General features: G+C 38.2%; 1 protein-coding gene across 1 annotated transcript in view; it reads left to right on the top strand.

Annotated features, from left to right (window-relative positions):
* Positions 1–25,023, top strand: part of ULK4 (unc-51 like kinase 4) — a 595,478-nt gene that overhangs the window by 242,181 nt on the left and 328,274 nt on the right. The window contains exons 28-30 of the mRNA XM_041734654.1: positions 717–768; positions 867–1,011; positions 12,845–12,937. Of these exons, the coding sequence (XP_041590588.1) occupies positions 717–768; positions 867–1,011; positions 12,845–12,937 (290 nt within the window). The remainder of the gene's footprint in view (positions 1–716; positions 769–866; positions 1,012–12,844; positions 12,938–25,023) is intronic.

Genomic DNA, 25,023 nt, shown 5'->3' with positions numbered 1-25,023 from the left:
GCCCTTTTATCAGTGTAGGGAGAACAAGTACATATTTCAGGATCAGGAATAAATTCAAATGTAAACAACACGAAATTTGTTTATTGTCACCAAACGTTAAATGGGGGAGACTGTGGAAACAATTTGTCCTTTTTTTATTGTTTATTTTCATCCAGGGGAATAACTTGGTTATTTTAGAATAGATTTCAAACCATATATGATTGTGCTCTGAGTGAGAAAATCCTAGAAGTAGTTTGTGTAGTAGATTTACATCTTTGAATCTCTTTAGCACCCAAGATTAATTTGTCATGGCTCTTTGATGTATTTAATAAAGCGTGAGGATTGAGTGTCTCCTTTTCCCCCAATATTTTGATTATGTAGTTTAAACTAGAGTAATGATCACCAGCTTATATATATTAATTTGGTGGTTTAATGTCAACCCATGCCAACCAGATTTTGTGTTATATACTAAAGTTCCTTTATAAATTCTGAAGGTTTGATAAATTACTGTTTTGATGATCATACTGTCATTTTGACCTGAGGACTTTTTCAGAGTTAAATGAGCTTGGTGGTTTATTAAATGTCATGCAGAACTTAAATCCAGGATAAATTCAGCTATTGATTCTACCCCCTCTTTTGATTAGTGATTCTGTCAGTGCAAAAAGCACAGATAGTAGTTAATACCAGTGTTGTGATCAGAAAGATTTGAATCAAGTCTTTTACATCTTTTCTTTAAGGTTGTTGACTACATCCTGCCACCCTTGGTCTCCTTGGTTCAGAGCCAAAATGGTAAGTGTGACCATGGTCAACAAGAATGCGTTGGGTACACTTCTGTCTTCATTCTGTCTCCACGTACTCACATTCTTAGCATTTTTTTTTCTTTCAAGTGGAGTGGAGGCTCTTCAGCTTGCGGTTGCTCTCAGAGACCACATCTTTACTCGTGAACCAGGAGGTTGGGGATGGCAAGAAGGAAGCGAATGTCAACTTTGACAGCAGTCTGCTGGCTCTCATTAGAGACGTCTTACTTCCCCAGTAAGTCCCATGTGCTGCATTCATGCAGAGAAGTGTAGGATGTTCAGGATGCTTCCTTCAAACTAGGTCTAATGATGGAATTGGAGGCTCGATGTCCTTATTTTTTTGTACATATGCTTATGTACTCACTGTAAAAGAGGTCCAGAAACAGAAGCAGCAGCGCCTACACTGCATAGAACCCAGGAGAATCCATTTAGAGCCTTACCTGTTTTCCCAAAGGCACATGACTCTGAGGCTATGCAGATTTAAAGGTGTTTGTGCCCAGAGGGGTAAGGTTTATTATTCAGGGTCAACATTACAAGACTACTGGAACATGGAATTGGGATGTTTCCTAGTTCTACTCTGAAATAATAGAGATGGAAAGAAATCTTCCTTCACCCCAAACTCTTGGAATGGAAAAAAAGCTTATTTATAAACAGGATATTTTGGTGGGGTGGGGAGAGTTGGTGGTGGTGCTAGAACACCACATAATAATGACTATTAATTAATACAATGGGATCATCTTTTTCCTTGACTCCACTATTCACATACCAAACATTTAGTAGGGTGATGACTGAGAGGACCCAGTCTAAACGCATGAAACTCTAAAAGCACACTGAATTTTTTTCTACCACACTGTGAGTCTTATCAAACAAAAGTACAGGGCTACCTTGTTTTATTATGCTTTGCTTTATTGTGCTTCAGAAGGTCTGTGGCAACCCTCCATCGAGCAAGTCTATTGGTACCGTTTATCCAATAGTATTTGCTCACTTCACGTCTTTGGGTTACATTTTGGTAATTCTCCACAATGTTTCAAACTTTAGTTTTTTAGTAATAAAGTTTTTTAAAATCAACGTATGTGCATTTTTTTAGACCTAATGCTGTTGTACACTTAATAGAGTATACAGTATAGTGCAAATTAATTTTTATATATGAGCTGGAAAACCAAAAAGTTCATTTGACCTGTTCTTATTGCCACATTTGCTTTACCCTGGTGGTCTGGAATGGAACTCAAAAACTTTAATGGAATTAAAGTTGAAAAACGTATGCCAGATATCACTATTAAAGGAAATTTTACAAATGCTGGATTGCATTGCACCGGTACCTGCCTGATCATGGCTTCCTTCAGAGCCTGGGCTGCAGGTTTTAGGAGTGACAGTTTCGCCAAATGCTCCCCTCAGTTTGTTCAACTTCTCCAGATCACTGGTTCTCTTTAAAAAAAAAAATTAATTTCCACAATATGTAACAACCAGATCTTATTATGTTCCAAAGCACTCAACTACTCATCATCGGTTTAAGAAGGTTCATTTTATGAAGTGTGTGGCCAGTGTGTATCAGCCCTCCTCCTGGCAGAGGGGGCTTGTCTTGACTGATTAGCGCTTGGAACTTGATCTGTGATGGCTCAGTTTATAGAGCCAGACCCTTGTTTCTTTTCATGTCTGCACTGCTGCAGTTGATTTCAGGGAGACTCCTGATAACGAATATATACTTTAAGAATACTTCTGATACCCAAAGCAAGAAAGTGGTTATCTCTATGGAACAAAATTTAAAACTTTGTTATGTGGAGCTTTCTCAGTGAGAAACTATCAGTAAATGTATTTTTGGTTCCATTTATTATCTCTGAGTGTGTATGTTTGTACTAATATGGGTAAATAAATATAAGATTAGAACCTTCTCTCTGAGATTAATTCATGCTTTCAGAGCCATCTTACACTTCTAAACTATATTTAATTATATGCATCTTTCTGATAAGAAAATGCCTAAAGATAGATTTTTTGTGTGTGTGTGGAAAATGTAATTTTTGAGATGTACATTGGATATCTGCTAACAGCTTGTAGGGAAGCATTTCTCAGGACCTGAGAGGTGCCCCCATGGTAGGGACAGGATTTCCTTTAACAGGACTTTACAGTTTACTAATCACTGGTAACACCTATGCAAATTTGAAATAAAATTTCTTATTATCTGAAGTTTGCCCACCTTTGGAAGAGTTTGCAAAATGAAAAATGTTAAATCTATAATCCAGTGCTTTTGTTTTACTTATTTGAGATGGAATAAATAATATGTAGTCCCTGTAATATATATCTTTACCTTTTCCAGTGATGAGGAATTACAGAGGAAAATACAAATGAAACCACATGCAGTTGAAAAATAGAAGTATATGTTTCCCAATCTGTAGAATGGGGACAATAGTATATAATTCAGAAGATGCTTGTGGGCAATTAAATGGGATACCACTTGTAAAATAGTATAGTGCATAGGGCATGGCACACTCTTGACAGTAGTAACACTGCTACTATTATTTTTAGGTACATTATTTTCTATTAACCTTTAAAAGGAAGATTGTAATTGTATGAAAGTAGTAGTAATAGTACATCAGAGGTATGAAGTGGCTGTTAAAATAGATATTGCTGATTGTGCCTACGTGGTATATATAGTAAGGGCTCAGTAAATGTTCACAAAAACTTAAAAATGAAATCTACCTCATGCATTCATTTAACTTTGACTATAGAAAACTAGAAATCTTGGCAAGGAGTTTAGTCTTTGGTGATAACTCTTGGTGATTGTAAGTTTAGAAATGTTAATCATAAAAAATTCATGTTCTTCTCTGAGTAGGTAAATATATGGTTTAAGAATTATGAGAAATCTTGCTGTTTGGACAATATGAATGGGCCTAGAGGATATTATGCTAAGTGAAATACGGCAGAGAAAGACAAATACCATATGGTTTCACTTATATGTGAAATCTTAAAAAAATACCCAAACAATTAAACAAATGAAACAAAAACAGGCTGGTAGATACAGGAAATAAACTGTTGGTTACCCAAAGGGAGGTGGGGTGGGCAGGCAAAATAGGTGAAGGGGGTTAAGAAATAAAAACTTGCAGTTATAAAATAAATGAGTTATGTACATTTATGTTAACATATGTATGTTATGTCATGTACAGTTTACAGAATGCCAGCAGTAATATTGTAATAACTCTGTGGTGACAGGTAGTAGGCTTCTCAGTTTTCACTCAAAAGTGTTGTATTAGTTAAAACTATTTTATTTCCAAGTGGTAACACTCAAAACTAATCTGGAAAATAATTATGTGCTCACATTATGAGCTCTGCTGGCATTAAATATAGTTGGATTCAGGGGTGTGAGTGATGCGTACAGTCCTGTGTGTTTGTGTTTTTCTCACCATCTCTGCTTTGCCTGCAGCTATGTGGCATTGTTCTCAGAGAGGCTCTTTTTACTTGGTGGTTAAATAGCTCCTGGGTGTTGATCCTAGGGAAAGAGTGGATATCTTTTCTAAAAGCTTTAATGAAATTTTCAGGGAGGATAGTAATTTAATCTTGTTAAATACCATGTAATACCTGTGTTCCAGGTGCTTATCAGAACTGCTAGGGATATGAATGAAAACTCAGTTTTCTACTAAACTACTAAATATTAGGTATGGGTCTCAGAGAAATAGAACCAATAAGATGGGGACACCTGGGTGGCTCAGAGGTTGAGTGTCTGCCTTTGGCTCAGGGTGTGATCCCGGGGTCCTGGGATCAAATCCCACATCAGGCTCCCTGCAGGGAGTCTGCTTCTCCCTATGTTTCTGCCTCTCTCTGTGTGTCTCTCATGAATAAATAAATAAAATCTTAAAAAAAAAAAAAAGAACCAATAGGGTGTATATATATATAGAGAGAAGGAGATTTACAATAAGGAAATTTGCTCACATGACTATGGAGGTTGAGAAGTCCTGAGATGGATGGTCAGCAAGCTGGAGACCCAGGAGTGCCGATGGGGTAGTTCTGGTTTGAGACTAGAGGCCTGAGAATCAGGACAGCTGATAGAGTACAGAGCAGTCTGAAAGCTGACAGGCTGGAGACTCAAGAAGAGCTGGTATTTCCAGCCTGAAGCCAGCCAACGAAACAGTGCCCCAGCTCAAGGCAGTAGGACAGAGAAATTCCCTTTCACTTGGCCTTTTTGTTTTACTCAGGTCTTGAACTGCTTGTATGAGGCCCACCTACCTTCGGGAGGGCAATCTGGTTTACTTAGTCTACTGACTCAAATGTTACCCTCATCCAGACCTAGAATAATGTTTGATCAAGTGTCGCTGTCTCTGCCCCTGTGGCCCTGTTAAGTTAGCACTTAAAATTAACCATCACCTCATCTATCATAAATATCATGGATGGATTGCTTTCTATATAAATTAATAAATTAATGTAAAAGAATTGTCACCTCTTCACAGTATACATGCTTTGCTTTCTGAAGAGATGAACTTTAGTTGTAAATATTTGTTTAGTGCCTTTTCTATGTGGAGAATTATTACACCGTTGATAGGTGGTATTTCAGTTAGACTTTGAAATCTAGGTAGGATTACATAGAAAAGGAGTAGATCTTCTAGGCAAGAATGGGGTAAGCAAAGGTGTGGAAGGGGCAGACTAGTGAACAGTAAACAGGCCAACTTATTTCCAGGGGATACCTGCATGTGATAGTTACGTGAAGTGAGCTGGGGAGAGAATGTTTTTTCTCTCTCTTTTTTTAATTTTAATTTTTAATTTTATTTATTTTTTTGTTTTTTCTCTTAACCAGCTTATTTGTTCACCGATCCTAATTGAGTACATCTTACTATATCCACATATTTTTAGTTTCTGGGGATATAATAATGACCAAGATCGGCACAGCCCTGATGGAACATGTACTGTCTGGTAGAGCCAAATGTTTCAGAAATTACTCTTTTTTAACTGAAGAAGTCTGTAAGTCCTGTAAATAGAAAGGTTTAGTTAAGTATAAATTAAATATTGAAGCCAACTTCCTTCAACAGTGTGCCTGTGTAATGTTCATAAACCTGCCACAGAACACATGTTCTTTCTGAAATGTTCTGTGTGTTTACTATCCCTTGGCTTTTGAATTCCACAATTCACCCATTTAACTTTCTGAAGCTCACTGTTTCTCAACATTTTATGATGTTGAGACACTATTTCCTATGGCTTATCCTAGTAACATCTTCCAGAACTCTTCTGATCAGTTTTGAAATACTACTCAAGGGCTTTTCTGTTAAGATCAGGAACAAGAAAAAGATGCTCACCATCAAAACTTTTATGTAACTTTGCATTATGAGTATTAACAAATATAATAATTATTAGAATATTAAACTCTTAACTGTTCCATTAGATGCATATTGATGCATAATGAATTATCACACACTTAGTGGCTTAAATCAACATGTGCTTAGCTATGTAGGTTGGAAGTCTGACACAGTGTGACTGGGTTCTCTATTCAGGATCTCATGCCACTGAGGTCAGGTGTCTGCTGGTCTGAGTCCTTGCTTGAAGACTATGGGAGGAAGCTGCTTCTAGGCTCAGTCAGGTTATTGGCAGAATCAGTTTCTTGTAGTCTGCATTAGTTTCTTAAGGCTGAATTACCACACACCGACTGGCTTAAAACAACAGAAATTTATTCTTTGACAGTTCAGGAGGTCAGAAGTTCAAAGTCTTGGCAGTGTTGGTTCCTTTGGGAGGCTCTGAGGGAAAAACCATGCCTCTCTTCTGGCTTCTGATGACTCCCTGCATTCTTGGGTTTATAGCAGTGTCCACCCCAATCTCTGTCTTCACATGGCCTTCTCCTATGTCTGCCTCGAATTTGCCTGTAAGGACATCTGTTGTTATGTTTAAGACCTACCCTAAATTATCCACATCTATAAAGCCTCTTCAAAATAAGGTCCCATTCACAGGTCCTGGGGGTTAGGACTTGGACATATATATCACTTGGGGCTATTATTCACCCCAGTACATAATTGTAGGTCCAAAGTCCCTGTTTCTGTGCCACCCTACATCCCATTAGGTGCCTACATATCTTTTCACGGGTCCCTCCATCTTTATATCAGCTACCGTTATCAAACCTCCCTCATGCTTGCAACCTTTTTGAGTTCCTCTTCTGATACCAGCTTGAGAAAACTCTGCATGTTCAAATTGGTGGTATTGGCACTTCGCAGTCTGGTTCTTGGGATTAGTATATACTTATAATGAAATCTTGGCTCTGTGGCACTTGGTGCACATGTTCTCACTTCTCCTCTCCTTGCCTCCTTCAGCTTCTCTTCCCTAAGGTAGTTGTAATACCACTAATATAACCAAGTTATCTGGATGATTCATGAGAAAAAGTTTTTTTCTGGAAGATAACCATATATACTCAGGAAATTGCTATGATTTCCTTCAGCAGAGAGACAAAATTTTCTTTGAAAGGTTCATACAGACGAGGCAATGTTTACTGGAACTTAAGTCCAGAGTGATTACATCAATTAAAATTGGCACCTCTCAAATGTTAAATATCAAAGTAATTATCAATGAACTCATAGTCTTGAAAGTAGTCTTCTCCTGACTGAATGTTTTTTTTGGAGACTTGTTTCATAAAGTGAGGGCATTTCTCTTTCCGTATTTAACCATAAGTGGGGACTAGATCCTTCACTTGGGAAAGACACCATTGCTTTCTTGGGAAAGAGGAAATTTTAATATTCATACAAAAGTAGATGATGTCATTTATACTAGATTGTATGACTATGCCTACAAGGTTTAAAGCCCTCCTGCCTTCCATCTTTCCTTCATTTGTTCCTTCTTTCTTTCAACAAATATATATTGAGTGATCTCCATGTGCCAGGCACTGAGGATTATATGGTGAGCAAGACTGGATCCCTGCCTCTCAGTGCAATTACATTCTAGTGGGTGAGACAAAGCAGTAAACAGATAAATATGTAAGATGGTTTCAGTTAATTGTAAAACGTAAAACAGTGTCAGGGGTTAGAGAATGGTAGTAAGAGGGACATGGAAGGGGTTGATACAGGTAGGATAGTCCAGAAAGACTTTACGGGAGGTCGCAAACCATGGAGAAAATCTCTATAGGAATTTGCCTTTGCTAGGCTGCAACTACTTTGCCAACATGTATTTTAGTTTTCATATTTTCTTTTAGCCTTGTGTGTTTTGAAAAGAGATCATGCTGATATAAATGTGCTTACAGTGTTTTTATGACAATATGGCACTTGGCATTTCTCTCCTGGGGAAAATGAGTATTGCCTTTCTTCTTTATAATTCTCTTGTGACCTGTGCAATCATCAGGGCCATAATGACTTCATAAATTATTAAGGCTTTGTTTTTTAGAATCTCAGAGATGGCTATGTTTTTGACAAATTAGAATTGTATTTTCTCTTAGAAATTGGAATTTGTAAGTGAATTCCATTAGTGGCAATACACCATAGAGATGTTTATCTGGCTTTGAAATAATATCCAGTAAAAGTCATGAGTTTGACTACCTGGCTTATATGTTGGTGGCTTAGAGGACATCCAGATGATTCTTTATTGCATCTTTGTACCCCCTAACCACAAATAGCCTATGTTAAAATAGACATGAACTTGGCATTCTCTGATGGAAATCAGGATAGACAGAGTATTTTGACTTTATCTTTTCCTTAGATAATTTTATTTTGCAGATAAATTTAAATCACAAATGTTTTTATATAGCAGAAGCATCATAATATTTTACTTTGTTCCTTTTATTTAATCATTTTATGATTTGAGTGTCTACCTAAATTAGCACCTTTAAGTACAGATCACTCTTTCTTGTCCAATGTGTATCACCTTTCTGTTTTTTTAATTTATATGTATATTCCTGATCCCACAACACTTAATACTTATTGTGATTTTGTAAAGTAATTCAGCTTTTCATTTAGTGGGATCTTCCTCATTATACTTCCCTCTAAATTTCCTTGGGAGTTCTAGAATCCTTCTCCCCCTCCCTCTGACCCAAATTCTCAGAGCACACTCTATTGCGATGTAGAAATGTGCATTTGTGGCTAACTCCAAACAGAGTGGACCTCTTCAAGATATGGGCCTCTCCTTTGCCCCAGCAGAATAGATACTTCTTTCCACTTGGCCAGTTCTTTGCTCACTTTCCCAGAGTAGCTTCTCCCAGTAACGCAGAGTTATTTTGATTGCCTGTTTCCACTTCCTGCTAGTTTACCTAACTGGGCACCAGTTTCACTAGGCATTTAGCAAGATAGGGAGGAGACCATCCCTTCGATTCCTGAATATGTGGTTTTTAGAAGTTTTCTCTCATTTGGGATAGATGTGGATTGATTGACTACGAATGGTTTTTCCTGCCTGGGTTCTAGCTGTTTGGGACCTGGAAAAGACTCCTTATGTGGGAGGATTCTAGAAGGACAAGAGTGTGTGTGTGTGTGTGTGTGTGTGTGTTGGGGCGGGGGGGGGGTTATGTTGTCAACGATCTCAGTCTGTATCCTGGCTCAGGGCACTTGGAATGTTCCTCTCCAGCCTCTGTCCATCAGAATGGACCAGTTCTTCCTCTGGTCACTCTCCTTCCAAACCTTTTCAGGAGTCTAGACTTATCACTGTTTTTTTTCCTGCCAAGTCACATTCAAAAGAGTGTGAGATCCAATTAGTATCAGCCCAGCTGCTTTATCTCTGTTCAGAAGACAAGCTTAATAAATCACAGCATTCTTCTGGCTAGTTCTTGCTGACCATTACAAACCTATCTTTGATGAAATGGAGGTATATTCAATATATTCAATATTTGTATTCTAAACATATCTATTATGAATCTTACCCTTTTTTCAAGGGGAGAAAAACATAATATTCTTTGGGAAAATCCTCATGCACAGGCTGGTACGGGCTTCATCTTTACCTCCCATTTCAAGGTCGGATAATCTCAACCCACAACATTTGAATTTTAGGCAGTTAAGCTTTCATCCGTGTGTTCTTTTTAAATGTAGGTTCTACATATTCCTGTTAATTCTGTGTTAAAATATTTTGTATTTTCTCAGTCTTACTGAGATTGTTTATTACATTCCTAACCAGTTGTTCATATTTTCTCTTGTTCTTGACACAAGAAAAGTACAGATTACATAGGAAGCTGTTTAAAATTGTTGTTTTTTTTTTTTTTTGAAGCTGTTTAAAATTCATGTAGGTTTGGGGTCCTTTCCTCTGTGATTTAGCTAAGTCTGGGAATGGAGACAAGGGGTGCCCAGCATCTAGAGTGTGTGTGTATGTGTGACTTGTTGGAAGCCTCCCATCCTCACTTGAATAGAAAGTCTCTGGCTGATAGTTTCTGAATACTGGTAGGCAGCTGAAGAGTGCATCTTTCTCCTATCCAACTCAATGCTTCACTTTAAACTCAGAAGTGCCTCAGTTTCCCTCTTCAGGATGTGTGTCATGAAGAGTTAACTTAGCAAGTGTGGGATGTTAAGCCCTACACTGTTACAAAGAGACTGGCCCTTAACCTTTTTCTGGGAGATAACTTCTGAGCCTTTGGAATATCCTGCCTGATAAGAGAGTCTGTATATTTGGGGCCTTGAGCCATGCTAGATACTTTATGCTAACAATGTGAATTTTGGTGGGGGCCTTGGGCCATGACATATCAGCTTGACCTCTGGAGGGGCTGGAGGCTCTTGCCCATGTGCCTTACCCATAATGAAACTCTGGACACCGGTGCTCCAGGGAGCTTCCCTGGCTGGCATTATTTACCTGTGTTGTCCACAGTGTTGCTTGGAGGGTAAGCTCTGTCCACATACCTCCATGGAAAGGACAAATGGCAGCTTGCTCCGAGTCCTGCCTGGACTCTGCCCTATGTGCCTTTCATATATGCTGATTTTCACTGTAACAAATCTTAATTGTTAGTGTAACAGCTTTTCTGTGAGTCTTTCTAGCAAACCACTAAATCACCTTGGGTGCCCCAAACTTAGGATATGAGAGCTTTTTATTTTACAAGACTCTTATAGAAAGGAATAATGATATCTGTCTGATATGCTGAGTTGCTCATTTTTTAAAAAGAGTTCAAACTGGATGTTAAAATTTTATGACTACATTTTTATTACCTTTAAAGTTGTTTCCTTGTTTTTTTTTTTTATTCATAAGGTAAAATGTATTGTTTTCCTAAATTTGATTTTTTTTTCATTTCTAAAATTAGGCTTAGGTTGTATTGTATTTTTTAACATGACATTCTCTTTGACTCATTAACATTTATGATCTTGTATATGAATGATGGGTATTTTGACTTTTATCTTTGTCATAAGTAGGCAAAACTCTTAATTGCTAAAATTTAAAAATGTTTTATGAGAAACCTTTCTGAAATATGGTGCTTCCTGCCTTCTTAAACAGAGCACCCTACCCAATTTAACATTTTCTTGACTCACTACCCCCATTTTGAGCATTATGGTATGTAATGGGCCCTGTGGTCCCATTGAGGTATGAACAGCTGCTGCTGCTCTGTTAAATGCTCCCCAGGCTTCTCTCTGTTTGGAGTTCTTGGGTTTGCTTTTTTTTTTTTTTTTTCTTATGCCTTCAAGTCCCACTCTTTCTGTCATAGTCCCTCTCCTCCCTTTACTTGGCTCCTTTTTAATGGCTGTGGGATTAGAGGCTGCATAATTAAGCTTGTTATAGAATGATTTCCAAAATGAGAGTAAGTAGGCTCTGAGTAAGAGCCTGGGGCCCTATTCTCAAGATGAAAAGCATCCGCTTCATGTCATGGATTTTTAAATATACATTTTGGGTTTGGGGGGATATTTTACTCCCTTTTTAGTTGGTGATTGTTCCAGAGAGTTGAGTCATAAACTCAAATTCGTTTATCTGCTTGTGTGTCCATTTCTCTGTTTGTCCATTCCTTTGCCTGACAGTTGTTTCCTGAGCACCCCCATGGTGCTGTGTACTGGATAGCTGAACCTGAACAGGTTACAACATAGTCTGCCTCACAGATCACATGGGGGGTGCAGTCTGAACTGCGTTGTGGAAAGTTTTAATAATAAAGACCTTTTATTTATTTATTTTTATTCTTTCTGGGAATTTTATTTTTTTAAAAAAGGATTTTATTTATTTATTAGCGAGAGAGAGAGCGAGAGAGTGAGCGCGAGTGCACAAGCAGGGGGAGAGGCAGAGGGCGAGGAAGAAGCAGGTTCCCCGTGGAGCAGGGAGCCGGGTGCCGGCTGACCTGAGCCGAAGGCAGATGCTTAACCAATTGAGCCACCCAGGGGCCCCAGTGATTTTTGTTTCAGATTTTTAAGTTTTAATTAGAATAATACTGTGCAGAGAAGAGTTCATGGAGCAGGCCTGAGACTGCTCTCCTTAGAAAGGACTGCTTCCTGGGCTATCGGCTAGCCCTTGGCAGGTTGGCATCTTAGAACTTGGTGCCCAGAGTGTTTCCAGACTCCGTTTAACTGCTAAAGGAAGGTCAGGCTACCTGGGCTGTTGTGTAGACAGCAGGGTTGATGCTGAATGCCCGCTTTCTTCCTGGGAGGGGTTTTGATTCCTGTTAGAGGTTGCTGGTGTGTCCGGCCCCCAGTAAAAACCATGATCACTTGAGTCTCTCATAGGCAGAAACACCCCATGCATGTGCTGCATTTTCATTGCTGGAGAAGATTGTGCTCTGTCTGACCTTGCTCGGGTGGAAGAGAGCCTAAGGAAGCCTGTCCACCCCTCCTCCTTCATGATTCATCTGTATCTGGTGGGGTAGCTCTCCGGAGTCTCCACCACGAGCACCTCTCTGAACTTGAGGGTGCTCTTGGGGATCCTGCCACAAATGCCTAATTTTAATTGGTCTCTTACTATGCATGCAGCCCAATACCCATCTTTTCCTGGATTGTCTTATTGAATCTTCCCCAAAACAGACCTCTGTGAGGCATGTCAGTGTCCTCACTGCCATTGTCGGGTGAAGCTCTTTGAAGTTTCAGGACATGAAGCACCCTGTGTGGGTCCTGTACCTTATACATTTATTTCAGTGTCTTTACATTTGACCGTATGGCATATTTCTTCTGTTGTTTGGAGGAGAGGTTCAGTGACAAAAACTGTTGAATTATTTTTTTAAAATCACTTTATCCTTGCAGGTATGAGCACATCCTCACGGAGCCTGACCCAGTACCAGCATATGCTCTGAAGCTGCTAGTTGCCATGACTGAACACAACCCAACTTTTACCAGGTAGTGTAACTCCAGGTTTCTTTTTCTTGTCTTTCATCTATAAAATGAGTTTCATATATTCTAAAAATGTTAAAGATGATGAGATCCTGGGGGACCAAGGTTTGAGTTACCGAAGTAGTTCATTTGTCAAGGTTGGTGACTTGTGTGATCTCATGTTGATGCAATTTTGGGTCTCTATTTGTATCTCTTACTGGACTTTTTGTACTGTGGGATTCATGATTGCTTCAGAATGGTAAATTCTTTAAAGAGGAAAAAAAACCTCACACATGTACTTTAAGAAATGTCAATTAGTGCTTCCTATTGTACTGAGCAGTTTATTAAATCTGTGTAATGTTTATAGACTTATTTTCTACCATTTTGTTAAGTTGACATAGTTTAATTTAGCAGAGGAGAGCTTTGGCCTCTATTGAAGTTACTATGTATGATGATCCCAAATATCTTAGAACTAGTTCCTAGGATGCTGGCAATTGCTTTCAGGCAGGTGCAGGATAGTTTGTCAGAGAGAGAGCCCCAGGTCTACAGATATGGGGCAAAGAAGAGGAGGCCCTAGGAGAAAGCTAGTTTTAGTTGTTAGGTGATGTCTGAGAACCTTTGGGTTCAGATACCGTCTGCAGGTGTAATGCACTTCTGTGGTTGGTCTTTAGGAAAGAACTAAGTCACACAGCCCCAAACCCCTTGTTTTTTTCATCTGCTCTGCCACAGAAGGTCTTGCAGAATGATGAGCCACCAGCAGTATTACTAGGGAGCAGGAAAGTCTGTTTGTAGATACTCTCTGTATTTAGCCGGGCCAGGGCACAGAGGTGTTCCATGACTGAGGTACAGGGGTGCCAAAGTGCTCTTGGACTTTGGGGCATCTGTAGTGCTGAGGCTGCTGTAGATTCCAGGCCTATTGCCTTCTGCTGTGAGTGGCCTCACTTATTTCCAGAGAGTGACATATAAATGCTACCCTGTACTCTCTGTGCCATGTTGCAAAAGAAGTTGGGGACCATTTACCCTTCCTAGTTCTAAATCCTGTGCCTCTCTAGCCTTTTAAAAGTTTGACCAATGAGCTTTCTGCACTCATCACTCAACGGCACTGTTCTCTCTTCCTACAGAAGATATTTCATTCTTTTTTTTTTTTTTTTAGATATTTCATTCTAAAGAGTGTATCTGTATTAGAAGTCAAATATAAATTCATACAATTACTTCTTTCCTAGAATTTTGATACCAGATGCCAATACTGTATACTGATTATGTCCTCTCATTAGATTGGGTAGATTGCATTTACTTTTTTAATGTTGACTCTTGATCAGTCATGTGCATGTTTTCTAGGCTCCTTCTTCTTCTTGCCAACTCTCTATGAAATTCATCTGAATTGCCTCATACTGAGGGGAAGAACCTAGTGAAGTTGATGACCTATATATACAGTCTTTTTATTTTAAAAATGAATACACTGGGGAGACACTTTATTCTTTTTTTTATGTTAACACGCAGAATTCAATAAACTAATTTTTTTATAAAGATTTTATTTATTAGAGAAAGAGGGAAAACATGAGCATGGAGAGGGGCAGGAGGAGGAGCAGGTTCCCCGTTAAGCAGGATCCCTGGATCATGACCTGAACTGAAGGCAGACGTTTAACTGACTGAGCCACCCAGGCACCCTTTAATGAACTAATTTTTAAAAATGTTTTTCCTTGCTTTAGTGTGACAAGTAATATCTGAATATATTGTGTGTGTATTACAATCCAGCAGTAAAATCAAGTGGTCCTCCAGGCTTCCTCATTTCCCTCCCACACTGCCATACACAGGTCTCTGTCCCAGGGGTAAAACTTGCTGTTGCTTTGGTGTGTGTCTCTTCTGAATCTTTTCTGGCTGTTTAAATTCAATATGCATATACAGAAATAAATGGCTTTGCTTTCTGGCTGTTGATTTTTAAAAAAATCGTATTGTATCACTATATTTTTCTGAAATTTGTCTTTTTATTTGTCAAAATTATTGGGAGATTTTTTTATATAAGTATTTATTCATACCTTTGGCAATATCTTTGCCAAAATGAGATTTCATTTTGCATTTACTTATCTACTGATAACATTGAACCTTTTAATATTTATTTACTATATTTAATTGTAAAAGGTGCGCAGCCTTCAATCTTCAGTTCTTCTTCAAAGTATCTCTTGTAGAGAAAAACTCCATATATATATGCAAAGATTTCTACTTAGGCAAATAGTTTTTAAAATGAGAAAAATAATTTTTAAATTATATATAATACAGTGTAACAGTTTGAATGGGCAAGAGAAATTTGAGTACAAAGATATCCAAATAATTTTGTTAACTAAAACTACTTTTGACTCTCCAGCACCCATTTAAAAAGCACCTCTGCTGTATGTAAGGTCTCTTTCTGGATTCATTCTTCTGTTCTCTTTGTTTTCTTTTCCTATGAAAGAGGCAAACAGTCTTGACAGAGGCTCCAGGGATCAAGAACAAAGCATTAAAAGCCTACTGCTGTCTCCCCAACCTCTCCCCACCCCATACTTTAAATGGGAAAGTCCTAGGCCCAGAGGCTGTAGCAACCTATGTGTAACTTGCAAAGTCTACCCACACACCTTGAAGGGAGGGATGAAGAGGGAAAAGTTATATGTAATTAGACCTCAGAGTTTGTATTTATTTCTCTAGCTGGAGTTTAAAAAACAGTGTAACATTTTGGAATTGGCAATAGATTTCCTTTGAGGAAAAAATATAGATAGATAGATAGATAAACAGATACAGATATATCAAAAGATAGATACTGAGAAGTCTTATTCCTCCCTCTATCCATTCTATTTTTCCTTCACTTCCCCATGATCACAAATGGCTAACTACCTTTGTTTATGTAGTGCCCTACTATAAGCTAATGTGAATATGTACTTTTTCCAGTTCTCCCTTTTATGCCCAAGTAGCATATTATGTATGTTTTCCTGACCCTTGTTTTTTTCACTTAACCCCAACATTTGCTTCTGTAGCAATATATAGAGAGCTTATGTTTTACAGTTACAGAATCTTCCATTGTATGGATATACTATAATTTATCTAATTAGTGACCAGTGGATAGACTTGAGTTCTAATCTTGTGATATTGCAAACAATGAACAATCTGCATCATCTTGTATGTATGCTTGTACATCTTATGGGATGAATTCCTAAAAATGGATTTAGGTTTCAAAGGATAAATGCAGGGGATCCCTGGGTGGCGCAACGGTTTGGCGCCTGCCTTTGGCCCAGGGCGCGATCCTGGAGACCCGGGATCGAATCCCACGTCGGGCTCCCGGTGCATGGAGCCTGCTTCTCCCTCTGCCTGTGTCTCTGCCTCTCTCTCTCTCTCTCTCTCTGTGTGACTATCATAAAACAACAACAACAACAACAACAACAACAAAAACAAAGGATAAATGCATTTGAAAACTTTTTTTTAGATATGGCCAAATTTTCCAACATAGGGATTTTACCATCTTGCGTCTCCAAGGGACATGTTTGAGGATGCCGGTTTTCCTGCAGCCTTCCCATCAGAATTTGTCATTAAACTTTGGAATTTTTCCAGCATGATGAAATAGATTATTTCAGAGTAATTTTAATTCACATTTCTCTTATCATGAGTGAGCTTAACTAACTCATTTTATTGTTGGGGCGTTTGTATTTTTTTCTGCTCACGCTCTTTGCCAACATTTCCTTGGTCTTGGCAGTGCCACTCCTCAAACTGAATCACTTCCTACTTGGCTTTCCATTGAGCAAATACACCATAGTCTGCTAATCCATTTTACTTTAAACAACTTTCCTATTTTTTTGCTGTCTTGAATGGTTTGGCCAATAAGTTTTCCTTTGAATGTTCCTTGGTGAATCTGTACACATGTCTTTTTTGGGCACCGATGCTGGAGTAGAAGTACTAGCTCATATAGCTTGTGCTTGCCCAGATTGAGTAGATATTGCTGAGGAATTTTCCAGATTCATTGTACCAATTTGCATTCCTACTGGCATTGTTTGGTTGTCATATAAGCTTTAAATTTTTTTTTTAAAGTCAGGTTTATTGAGGAATAATTTACATAGGCTACAACTTATTCATTTTAGGTATACAGTTTTCTGAGTTTTGAGAAGTGTGTATAATTGTGCAGCCACCACCTCTATCAAGATAGAGAATTTTCATCACACCAAAATGTTCTCTTATGCCCCTTTGAATGTTAGCTTATACAGATTCTGTTTGCTTATACAGATTCTGTTTGCTTGGAGAAGGATATGACCAGATTGATTTTATATTTCATTTTAACTTTTAAAATTTATTTTTTAAGAGGTGCCTGGGTAGCTCAGTTGGCTAAGTGTGACTCTTGGTTTCAGCTCAGGTCATGATCTCAGGGTTATGAGAGTGAGAAGATTGTCTCTATTCTTCTGCCCCTCCCCCTACATGCATGTGTGCTGACTTGCATGCTCTCTCTCAAATCTTAAAAAAAAAGAAAAAAAAATTTTTAGGAGTTAATGAATAACACATTACAGATTTCAGTATTTGAAAGAGTATACAGAGAAAGCCATATTTTCACTCAAGGTGAAAGCCACTCTTACCTGTGTGTGTGTGTGGTTTTTCATAGAGTTGGTAGTAGTATGCTGAATGCACCATTCTGCACTTCTTTTTAAAAATACATACAACAGCTTTATTGGGATATAATTCACATACCATCTGTACTTCTTTTTAACAGATACATAAGAATTGCATTTTATAAATACTCCATATTTATTTAACAAGTTCCATTTTGGTGAACATTTATGTTTTTCTAAACTTCTGGTATCATAAAACAAAGCTATGATTAATGACATAGGCCATTCATTGCATGTGTGAATATATATGTGTAGAATAAGTAATGAAAAGTAGAATTACTTAATCAAAGGGTACATAAACCAGTGATTTCCAAATTTATCTGTACATTAGTGTCATCAGGGGAATCCTTTAAAAAAAATCTAAAGACTGGCCACACCCCAGGCCAACTTAATAAAAATCTCCAGGGCTAGACACAGGCATAGTAATGTTGACCCTCTCCAAGTAATTACAGTATGCAGACAAGCTTGGGAACTACTAGTCTAACATTTGTATTTTGAAAAATGTTGTTCAATGCCCCCAATCTAGGTTGTGCCAGCTTATTCTCCACCAGCAGTGTATGAGAGTATCTGTTTGTGCCAAACCTTTACCACATTAATGTGTATCTGTGTTTGAAATTTGCCATTGTGTAGGTGAATATTGCCTCTTTGTTACTAATTTCTAGTTTTATTGCTTTGTGATTAGATAATATTTTTGTTTTTGCTAATTTTTATTTGATTCTATGGTCTAACAGGTCAGTTTTTGTGAATGTATTATATTTAGTTGCTTACTGTAACTAAAACAAAGTTAGCTCTAGCCCTAAGAAGAGTGTTACCTATACTTTGACCTGTGTCTTAGAATGGTAACTCATTAACCTAGGAGGTTGTCCTGTCACCTGGTAGCAGTGATTTTTAGGCAAAATGCTGATCTTAAGTGTATATCAAGAGTAGAATGCCTTAATTTTCATATACAGATTTCTAGTAATATAAAATAAATCATTTATTATAAATTTAACTTCTTAACTTCATCTGCATCATGTTCTTTGAAATATAGTCAGTGAAGCTTGCATATATAATAGACCCTTAACAATGTAGGAGTTAGAGGCATGGTCAAAACTCTGCATAACTTTTGACTCCCCTAAAACTTAAGTACTAGAAGCCTAGTATTGACTGGAGGTCTTATTGATAACATAAATTTTCGATCAACACATATTTTGTATGTTATATGTATTATATACATACATAAAGTAAGCTAGAGAAAAGAAAATGTTGTTAAGGTTGTAAGGAGAAGAGATGACATTTATATTATTGTACTATATTTATTTTTAAAAAAATCCTTGTATAAGTAGACCCAAGCAGTTCAAACCAGTGTTGTTCTAGGGTCAACTGCATTAAGAGTTTAGAGTACCAAATAATAACCACTGGGAACATTAAATCATTCTATGCCAAGTGCAACATTGTTTCATTGTTTTTTCTTATTTTGTAGGATTCTTAGTGGGCAAAGAAGTCTTCAAAAACTTAGAGTACAATTGAGAATTTATTGTTCCTTCAAATAAGGGACAAGAGAGCATGATCAAATCTGCACTGTATCTGACCAGGATTTTTTTTTTTTTTTTAAAGCACCACTGCCCTGGTAAATATAGTTTCTTGGGTTTATAACAGAAAGGTAAATTGTTTCCCATGTTGTTCCAGTTTTACTATCAGAAGGGATGTGTTAACTCCTCTGAGCTCTGCCCTTTTCTCTCTCAATTTTACAGTAGGTTGCACCAAACCGTTGCTCTTAGGGAGAACAGTAGTACCCAGAAGCTTGTTTTCATTAAGAGCTAATTAGCTTTCAGCAAATCTTCTTTAACAAACAAATTGAATTTTAACTTCTTGAGCTCTTTTGGAACAAAATTTACCTCTTATCTCGAATTGCAAAAGGTGGTTTCTATTGTGTATCTAAGAATTACCATTTTAGTTTGCTCAGAAAATGTTAGAGCTGTTTGTTTTATGACAAGATTCACAGAAATGCCTTTAGAAGAATAAAATTTTAGTGATCTCTTAAATGAAATTCATGGTGAATCCATGGTATAGCTTTCAGTGAAAAATACTCCTGCCTTTATAGTCACCATGCTTCAGCTGATTTCCCTCATTGGTTTTTGGTTCATTTATTCATCCATCCATCCATCCATCCATCTAATCAGCAACTACTGAATGATACAGAAATAAGGGATAGTTTAATTTCTTCCCCTCAAGGTGCTAAGGATTTAGTGGAGGAGACATTTATCAATAGGTTTCTATAAAACAGTGTAAGATTTCAAAGGTCCAATCATGTCTAGAAGGTTATAGGAGACCCTAAGGGAATTTAACTCAAATAGTTGTATGATTTTGTTTCTTAACCTGTTTGTACCTAAGTTCCCTCATCTGGAAAATAGGGGTAATATTAGCATCCAGTCCACGAAAATGCTATGCAAGTATTCCCCTTCTTCCTCCCTCCCCCCCTTCCCCTTTCTCCTTTTCATATGATTAATGGAAGAACTAGTAAAAGAAGTACTCCTAGAGAAGGTATCCTCCTTGAGAGTAGAAAGAAATGTTTCATGACGCTGATCAAAACCAGAGCTCCAATGCCCTATGAAGAATTGGGGGAAAAAAATTTAATAACAGAAACAAATTGCATGCCTTTTGATTTATATTCCTCTCTTTTTTTTTAGATTTCATTTATATGAAGAGAGAGAGTGCGCTAGTAGGGCAGAGGGGAGGGACAAAGGAGAGGAAGAAGCAGGCTCCCCACTGGGCAGGGAGCTCAATTCAGGGTTCAGGGCCTGGGGCTTAATCCCAGGACTCCAGGATCATGACCTGAGCAGAAGGCAGACATTTAACTGACTGAGCCACCAGGATGCCCCTAATTTATATTAATAATAACATTTTTGCCATATCTGATATATTTTAATTTAAATTTTATAGTCTGATAAAACTAAAAACCCCAATTATGAGAAATATCAGAGAGGTTTGAGAGGTTTCCCTGTAGTTAAAATAAGCCAGTTAGGTGTTTTGGCTCTTCTCAGTTAGCTGAATTTACCCAGCTAAATATTTCCTCTGATGAAATCTGTAAGATAACTATGTAATACAGTAACAACTTATTGTTAAAATGAGAATGAGTTGATTTCTCCAGAAATAATTTGCTGCTTCTCAAGTTGCCTATGGATATCAAAAAGCATCATCATGAGAAGCAAGTCAATCTGAGTCTTGGCAGCTCCCATTTCCATTCTAGGGTCACTCCTCTGTGGCTTTCCCATTTATTCTTTACTAGCACTCGCAGCATAAAACCCAGGGCTTTTGCAATAGGCACTGAGCCTTTGAGCGTTATTTTTACCTTATCTTTCCTCCTTCGTGGACATAGCCCTTTCCCCAGTGCTCCTAGCCACTTGTTGAAATTGGGTACATCTCTGCACTTCTTACAAAAGTATAGTCATTTCAGGGGATAGAGCAAATATAAAAGATTGAAAATACTGGGCGATTTTGAGTTTTCTCCTTTCATCAGATCCTTAAACCAAAAACTTTATTTTCCTTTCTCTCCACCTCAATTTGGGATTAGAGTGCTGCACACTTGCGTAACACGCATATTGTTGGTACTTAAATATTAGTTGAAAAGAATTTGGAAATTAAATGAAAATTACCCTAATGATCAACCTTGCTGGGATATTTTGTGTACTTCCACTGAGATGGTCCCTTTAACAGTTATAAGCATTATTTTGCTCTTAGCACAGCATTTTACTTTTTTTCAGGAAAATTCTTTTTCTTGAACCTCCAGTGGTTGGTAACTGTCTTTGAAAACTGTTAATAGAATAGCGCCTCACAATTGAAGGCCATTTCTAGGTCAGAGTGGATGGTTTCAGTTTACTTTTTTGGTGTGACATTTACATTTAAGGATAGCACTTAGAGTTTATTGTATACCTTTGCAAATAGTGCTTTCCTGATTGTGTATGGCAGAGGCCTACTCAATCTGAGAGGGAATTCAGTAAAGCTTTTGGTGTTTTGCAAGATGTCCTTAGGTCTGTTGGAGAAAACTGGAGAAACAGGAGAAAACTGCCCTGGGAAAGATAGTTTGTTATACTCACAGATCCAAAGAGGAGGGGCATACTGCACCAAAGGCAGCCCTGTGAAGAAGCAATAGGATTAGTCAAGAGTCAGGGGAAGTGACAGCAAAGTGTAGACAAGAGCCCTTATTGTAGTTTACAAATGAAGGAGGCGGGGAGCAAGTGTAGGCTTGACTAGTTTGAGTAATTTCACTGGATTGTGGGAGTGTAGGGGCTCTCTCTGGTCACTTGGTACCTGGCCCCAGGGTGAATAGGGGCCAGCTCTGGTTCAGTACCTAGCCTTGGGGAACATCAGCTTGACCAGAAGTGGTCAAGGAGGCCACTGGGGTTATGGCTCTGGATTGGTTGATCTGCATAAGAAAGGAGAGCTCCAAGAAAAGTTGTTTGCTGTCTCTTGAGAATTAGCCCTGGGAAGGGCATTCCTTCCAGAATTGGCAAGACCTCAAGATGTGAAAAAAACAAAAATACAGAATAAAAAGGACATGATTAATACCCTGGGCTCAGGTCTTCGTTTTACACATGAGGAAACGAGGCCCCAGAGGGAATTGTGTACTCCAAACTTCAAGTCAATTTGAAGAAGATCAGATTTTGGATCAGACTTCCTGGTCCATTGTTCTTTGTACTATGCAGCAGAGCCACTTTTAAAAACAAACCCAAGTGAATATCACAGTGGACTTTGGAGTCTTATTTTTTTTTAAGTTTCATTGCATCACATTTATTGTAAGAGTGGTCCAGTACCTTAACACAGTCATCTTTATTGTCGTGTGGATCTATTAACAGCAAATGCATAATTCTCTGTTGTTTCCCTTCGCAATCATCACTAGGTGCTGGCACCATCTTTCTTTGATTTTTATCAATGTGGCAGCTCCTGGCACCATTCTGGTTAATAATATGATCCTGGTTCCTGGTTCAATGGAACCTCTTCCTTCCCTTATCCTCCTAGGTTTGGGACACTCCTGTGCTGATGACTTGAAGCACATCAACGGAGTTGAAATCACACTTTATTATGTTAATCATGCTATAATTCATCGCTGTATCTCCTACATCGCAAATGTAGGTGTTTACATAAGCACTCATGGAGTAAGTATTAAATTAATTCTCTCATTCCACCCCTGCATTCTGATTCTGATGGAGTTACAGAAGGGTATGAGCCTAAAACCTTAGGAACTGATTCAGGGCATTCTCTTTTCCTTAATGAAGTGTGAGGAAAATCAACAGCAATTGAAATCTGTTTCGACATTATGTTTTCAGAAAGGAAAAACTCTTAACAGGTTTTTTGCCTGCTACTGGTAGATGTATATACTTCTGCTTATTTTCTTCTATTATCTTGTTACTATCACAGAGCTTTTCCCTAAGTTCATGGTGAGCTGGTAAACATTTCATTGCCTATCCTTACCATATGGTCTTCAGTTGGGTCCATTGAGATAGTTTGGCTCTCTCATCAGAAGTAATCTTTGGGAGGAGGGGGCAAAATGGCAGAGGAGTAGGGTCCCCAAGTCACCTGCCCTCACCAAATTACCTAGATAACTTTCAAATCATCCTGAAAACCAACGAATTCAGCCTGAGATTTAAGAGAGAACAGCTGGAATGCTACAGTGAGAAGAGTTTGCGCTGCTATCAAGTACAACTTGTTTTTGGCCACTCTTCACTGAGCAAAATGACTAGAAGGAAAAACTCACCTCAAAAGAAAGAATCAGAAACAGTCCTCTCTCCCACAGAGTTACAAAATTTGTATTACAATTCAATGTCAGAAAGCCAAATCAGAAGCACAATTATAAAGCTACTGGTGGCTCTAGAAAAAAGCATAAAGGATTCAAGAGACTTCATGACTGTAGAATTTAGATCTAATCAGGCAGAAATTAAAAAATCAATTAAATGAGATGCAATCCAAACTAGAGGTCCTAACAACAAGGGTTAATGAGGTAGAAAAACGAGCGAGTGACATAGAAGACAAGTTGATGGCAAGGAAGGAAACTGAGGAAAAAAGAAAAAAACAAAAGATCATGAGGAGAGGTTAAGGGAAATAAATGACAGCCTCAGAAGGAAAAATCTATGTTTAATTGGGGTTCCTGAGGGCGCTGAAAGGGACAGAGGTCCAGAATATGTATTTGAACAAATCATAGCTGAGAACTTCCCTAACAAGGGAAGGGAAACAGGCATTCAGATCCAGGAGATAGAGAGGTTCTCCCCTAAAATCAATAAAAACCGTTCAACACTTCAACATTTAATAGTGAAACTTGCAAATTCCAAAGATAAAGAGAAGATCCTTAAAGCAGCAAGAGACAAGACATCTCTAACTTTTATGGGGAGAAATATTAGATGAACAGCTGACCTCTCCACAGAGACCTGGCAGGCTAGAAAGGGCTGGCAGGTTATATTCAGGGTCCTAAATGAGAAGAACATGAAGCCAATAATACTTTATCCAGCAAGGCTCTCATTCAGAATAGAAGGAGAGATAAAGAGCTTCCAAGATAGGCAAAAACTGAAAGAATATGTGACCACCAAGCCAGCTCTGCAAGAAATACTAAGGGGGATTCTGTAATAGAAAGAGGAAGTCCAAGGGAACAATCCACAGAAACAGGGACTGAATAGGTTATCATGATGACACTAAATTCGTATCTTTCAATAGTAACTCTGAACGTGAATGGGCTTAATGACCCCATCAAAAGGCACAGGGTTTCAGACTAGATAAAAAAGCAAGACCCATCTATTTGCTGTCTACAAGAGACTCATTTTAGACATAAGGACACCTACAACCTGAAAATAAAAGGTCAGAGAACCATTTACCATTCAAATGGTCTTCAAAAGAAAGCAGGGGTAGTCATCCTTATATCAGATAAACTAAAGTTTATCCCGAAGACTGTAGTGAGAGATGAAGAGGGACACTATATCATACTTAAAGGATCTATCCAACAAGAAGACCTAACAATCATCAATATTTATGCCCCGAATGTGGGAGCTGCCAAGTTTACCAATCAATTAATAACCAAAGTTAAGACATACTTAGATAATAATACACTTATACTTGGTGACTTGAATGCAGCACTTTCTACAATCAACAGGTCTTCTAAGCACATCTTCAAAGAAACAAGAGCTTTAATTTTATTTTTTTTTAAATTTTTATTTATTTATGATAGTCACAGAGAGAGAGAGAGAGAGAGAGGCGGAGACACAGGCAGAGGGAGAAGCAGGCTTCATGCACCGGAAGCCCCATGTGGGACTCGATCCCGGATCTCCAGGATCGCGCCCTGGGCCAAAGGCAGGCGCCAAACCGCTGTGCCACCCAGGGATCCCGAAACAAGAGCTTTAAATGATACACTGGACCAGATGGATTTCACAGATATTTACAGCACTTTACATCCAAACACAACTGAATACACATTCTTCTCAAGTGCACATGGAACTTTCTCCAGAATAGACCACATACTGGGTCCCAAAT

This window comes from Vulpes lagopus, chromosome 19 (genome assembly GCF_018345385.1).
Source record: "Vulpes lagopus strain Blue_001 chromosome 19, ASM1834538v1, whole genome shotgun sequence".
NCBI classification, from domain to species: domain Eukaryota; kingdom Metazoa; phylum Chordata; class Mammalia; order Carnivora; family Canidae; genus Vulpes; species Vulpes lagopus.
Note: the sequence above shows the minus strand (reverse complement) of the source record. Positions and strands in the feature narration are given on the sequence as shown.